This window comes from Lissotriton vulgaris, chromosome 1_1 (assembly GCF_964263255.1).
Source record: "Lissotriton vulgaris chromosome 1_1, aLisVul1.2, whole genome shotgun sequence".
Classification (NCBI taxonomy): Eukaryota; Metazoa; Chordata; class Amphibia; order Caudata; family Salamandridae; genus Lissotriton; species Lissotriton vulgaris.
The window spans coordinates 1,600,367,473-1,600,372,904 of record NC_141685.1 but is presented as its reverse complement, the minus strand read 5'-3'; the positions used below and the strand labels follow the sequence as shown (position 1 = coordinate 1,600,372,904).

The window sequence follows — 5,432 nt, the reverse complement described above, 5'->3', positions numbered from 1 at the left end:
GATACTAATATATGCTTTTTTAAGATTTTAAGTGTATAGTACGTAATATATGAACAATCTGACATATTTAATTAAACAGAAATTGTTCTCTTGGACACATTGCTTTCAAATGATCTGTTTGCTGTTGTTCTTCATAACAACCGACCCAAGGTGCATTAACCCACATCCAGCCCAAAAAAAGTATTTGCTCAGCACATGACTGTGATTTCAAAAGATGTTATGAAAGCAGCAGCATTAATGCAAGTCACAAATCCAAAGGGTTTAGCTCCTGTGAGGAGCTTTAATGAAAGCAAAAGGTCATGATATCAGGAGAGCCTGTTTACATCGAAGGAAATCATCTCATTGATTAAGGTTTTTCTGTTTAAATTATGATTGAAAAAAGAAATGAAAAAGGGATTGTACTATTAATGAAGGCACACACCCTGTAAGAAGTTTGTGTTATTAGTTGAGAGGGGTGAGAGCCCCACTCAAGTAACAAACACATCCTTGTCAGGGTGATCCACAAAAGTCACTAAAATAATCGTTGCTTAACCCTCTGATAGATTAGAACAAAAGCAGTCAGTCTTAATTTATAGGTAAAGTGTAAAGTATGTATGCAGCACTGAAGCAGTAATAAAGTGGAAACACACCAAAAGTGGCAAATAGGAAGGGTATGTGGTCACGGAGGACCGGGAGAAATGTGTAAGTATTTAAGCAGGACTCAAACAGTAATGAAGTGTAAACAGAAGTTACAGACCACAATAAAAGTCGAAAATCTATTTAGAAAAATAGAGTTACTTTTAATAACTTAAACAACACCAAAATGAAAAATAAAAAATAAGTAGACTGAGTTATGAATTGTAAAGTTTTAGTTGAAAATAGCGCCAAAAAGCACAAAGAGCCATTGGCTTATGTCAAAGTTGTTTAGGGTTATGTTTTTTCATGTTACAATTGATATGGAGTATTAATGAGTTTGTGGTAAATCTTATACATAGACAATGAGATAGCATGTATGAAGTAGAAACAAGTTATAATAAGGTTTAGAAATATGTTTATTAACATGCTCGGTTATGCCACATTTTTTGTGAAGCTGCGATGTAAGTTAAAATGTATGCTGTTTCTGTCTCTTCGTCTCAACTCCTACATTCACCCATCCATTCAAGTTGCTCTGTGTATCTTTCTTCCCACAGGCTCTGTGAAAGCAAAGACAACTGATATAATGCGTTTTTTTGATCTGCAAAAATACAAAGATATACTAAATGAAGCTTCTAGAGTACTAGGAAAGTTGTAACATTCCAGTTTCTTCTGCTGTGTTTCAATGTTAGAGTTTTTTCCACACATTCATAAATAGCTTTTGATAAATGTTGCAAGGTATGTTCTGTAGTTCCGAAAATTCTGGACTCGTGCAAAAAACTTTGTCGTAGCATGACGATTTTGGTGTCAAAAGACCGATAATGGCTAGTACACTATGCACAAGCATTTTCGCCATAATCAAGTAACGATTTCTCCTCGAAATCGCCATTTTCGTTTTCGAACCCTTGGGTTCCATTTTACGCTTGGCAGCCATTTTGTGAATTGCCCTTCACATAGGCTTGTAACTTCAGCTGAATTCGATATCAAAGGACACATACACCTTAATTGACTTCTCTGTGACCTGGGCAAGCTGGAACCATTGCCCCAAGCCAAACCTGTTTGGGCAGTTTTTCTCCCAGTGGCCGAACGAGATAGCATCAACGCACAACAGGCCATAAACTGTTCCCATCGCACACACCCCCGCCCAAATCTTGCTCACACCTGTCTCTGCTCTTTTCTCTTCTTGTGCTTTATGATGAGGAGGAGCCCGGTTTTATTGAGGGTACACCGATATCTGATGGAAATGTTGGGCCTTGCCGGGTAATTGATCACGAACTGGACACACTAAATGTATACTTGTCATCATGACTCTCCTTTTTCTTTTGTAATGAAAATATGTGAATAGCTCACTGTAAATCCTAGAATGTTTGCACTACAAATCTAAAAATGCTTGCCTGAAGCTTAAAAAACTGTATAAAAGAAGAAGCCAGGCTTTGTAAATTTGAGCAGTCTCCTGAGAATATACATGCTGTTGTACTTCTAGGACGCTTGTTACTTGGTTGCAGCCAATAAATTCGATCTTTGACTTCACCTAGAAGACTCGTGTTTCTGTGGTCTGAATCAGGAAAGTACTCGAGGTCTTTGGGTGTTGCCCTGACACCGCTGGGTTACCGGATCAGTACACGTTCTGAAAAACCCAGTACCTCAGTTGGCGCCCAACGTAGGGCGGTATCAGCGGTACCGGTCCAAGCCAGAGGTTCGTGAGGAGCTTCGTGTGAAAATTCCGGAGGACGGCCAGCCACTTCAGCGACCCCTGTATGTCGACGTGGTTCCGAAGGTCTTTGCTGTGAGGTTCCCCGCTTCCCGACGGCTACAATGGACTGCTGCCCTGTCTATCGCCCTGATTTGGACCCTTGATGTTTGGTAGAACGAAACGATAGACAAGTCTTCTGGTGACGTCATCAATACCTCAGTTAAGTATAAGTGGAGCGCCTCCCAGTTAGTCCTTAGTTTTGTTTTGTTTGGAACTTGCAAGCGCCAAAGCCGAAGGACTCGTGTATTCACGAGAAATATCGACATCGATAATCCTTTGAAGTTTGAAGCTAGCTAGAGAGCGAAGATGCCTGGTCTTAGCAGACTTGGGAATTTGTTTTGTCTTGGTTGTAATAATAGGGACTCCCGACTGGAGGACTCGTGTCCGGTTCCTCCAATTGGAACTCCAACCTACGAATTATATGTAAAACATGGAGTAGGCCCCATCACATACAATGAAGTGTGGATCAAATACACCCGCAAACATGGTGTTTTAAAATGGCCCCAATATGGTAGCTTTGATACGGAAATCTTGGATAATCTTGAAGTTAAACTTTTTAAGAAGAAAGCCCGTCCGGCAATGTTTGAATCTTTCCGCTTATGGCGTAAGGAGGCCAAACAAAAGGAAATTAAAGTAGAGAAGAAAAATAAGAGAGAAAAGGGTATCTCGATAATGCAAGCTGCTAGGCAGTATAAAGACAATGAAGAAGAACAGATGAGTGAGCAGTTGCACAGGCAACGTAAAATGGTAATAGATAAATGTTATCCAGTCTTACCGCCTCTTCAGCAGGAGGCAGCAAAAGAGCTTGAAAAAGATCCCCTAATGTCGCATTTGTTAAGCTCACCACCCCCCTATGCGCAAAACGCTACAGCACCTCCACAACCTCTAGTTGTGCAACCCATGGTTGTTGTGCCTCCTGTACCTCCACAGCACCCACCAGCTTCTCTTCAGCTGGCTCCCGTTCCCCCGGTGCAGCCTCCCCATAGGTCACCGGCTTTTACACCTGCTCTTCCTGTACTTCCTCCAACTCTAACTACTGTATCAACCACCACTCCTGGTACTCCTCCTGACACTGCCTCTGCATCTGCCTCATCTCACCCTGCCTTCCCACTTGTCTTTTCCTCGACCTCTCCGTCTGTCCGCCAGAGAGTGGCAAGCACTGTTTCTAGTCTTCTATATCCTTTGTTTGGAGCGACAAGCCCGACTCATGCCCCTGAACACAAGCAGTGTCGTAGCCAGCAGCCTGATTCTAGGGAGAAAGAAATATTGGATCGTTTGGCACATAGATGGGTGACTAACCCGACAATATATGATCTAGAATCTGTTATGGATGTTTTCCATCAGTGGGAAGCATCAAAGCAGAGGTACGTTTTCGAGAAAATGTGTGTTTTCCTATGCGAGGATTTAGAGGAGAATGATTTGGACTCTAGCCCGCCCAATTTGAACCATGTGCGGTTCGAATTTTCAAAAGGTACCGTTGAGGGTTCAGATGTTAGGAAAGCCGTTGCAACGTTGTTATCACTTAGGACTGAAGGTGTTTACAAGTCATTGTTTGATTATGATTCCTCTGTCAAGAAAAAGGGAAGACAGTATCCCATGAGAGAAGTTCCCCCAGTTTGGAGGGAAGGTGATGCGAATGCAAATCCAGCCATTCCACCACATTTCCAACGTGTCTGGGTACATGTCCCTTGGAAAAGATCTGAGATTTTGGCTTTAAAGCAGACATTGCCTGATCCCCGTAAAAATCCTGCAGGATATTATAAGGTGTTATCCCAGACTGCAAGCTCCTGTATCATGAATTTAGCCGATGTAGACATGTTGTTTGGAAATGTTGTTCCACAGCCTTTATGGGGAAAGATTCTGCATACGAATCATGATCAAGAGCTAGGCGACACATGGGTAAATATTACCGCTGCTGATGCTAGACAAGTTGGTGGTGCTAAACCTGAGCCTTTAGTAGCAGAACTTCCTGGTAGAATTATTACGTATATGAAGACTTTGATGCCCGAATTGCGAGTAAATTGGGATAAGTTGTCTGCATGTAAGCAGAAGAAAGATGAAACGGTGTCCGATTTCTTCACCAGGTTTGAAGAAACGTTTGTCGACCACAGTGGTCCCGATATGAGTAAGGAAGGTGGTCAGCGACTGTTCATCGATAAATTCGTGCACAATCTGCTTCCAGAGTTGTGTAAGAAGTTGAAGGATTCAGAGAGTTCATGGGCAGATTCCTCTTCAGCACAGATATTGGCCACTGCGCAATATTATGAAAATAGAGACAAGGATGAGAAAGATAGAGCAGAAAAGAAAACTAAAGATTTGAAAACGAAGGTCCTGTTACAGCAAGCATACCCGCCACGTGGTGGTAGTGGCCAGAATAATGGCGGTCAGAATAACTATCAGAATAATTATCAGCAACCTCCACAGTTTCAAAAGCCAAGAGTAGAGTATACTCAGCCACGCGTTCCTGTGGGTCCCAATCAGTGTTCGTATTGCAAGGAAGAGGGTCATTTTAAGTATAGTTGCCCTATCCTGTTACAGCGCACAAATGGTGTGTCAAACACAAGAGGTAGAGGTGTCCAGCAAACACCTAGAGGTAGAGGACGTGGAAACGTCTATCAGAATGCACGCTCCTTTCCGCCTCAGGATTCTATGAATAAGTTTGATCAGCAGAATAACACATCTGGTAGGACAGCTCAGTACAATGCTGATGATTACTATGCAGATGATGAATATATGGAAGGTAATGATTGCTAGGACAGCCATAGACAAAGAGAGGGAGTTGTTTCAGTTCCAGTAGATCAGAGTGGACCATACGTTGAGGTGATTACATCAGGTGTGTCAGAACCTTTTCTGTTGGATACTGGTGCTACAAAGAGTTCTATGATGCACTCAAAACTCCCTGGCGCACCTTTGTCCGGCGAAATTAATGTTTCTGTAGGTTTTTCTGGCGCCCCGGTTAGGAACCCGATTTCATGTCCTATGTCCCTGTCTGTTGGTCCTTGTGAAAAAGATGTCACCCCTTTTTCTAACAACAGGTTGTGGTGAAAACTTGTTGGGATTGGACCTG

At 42.4% G+C, this 5,432-nt stretch overlaps 1 protein-coding gene across 1 annotated transcript; it reads left to right on the top strand.

Annotated features, from left to right (window-relative positions):
* The first annotated feature begins 2,671 nt into the window (after positions 1 to 2,671).
* On the top strand, positions 2,672 to 5,119 carry LOC147750860 (uncharacterized). The gene has a single exon (XM_086937132.1). It carries the CDS (start codon positions 2,672 to 2,674, stop codon positions 5,117 to 5,119), a length of 2,448 nt encoding a protein of 815 aa, XP_086793258.1.
* Positions 5,120 to 5,432: the final 313 nt, after the last annotated feature.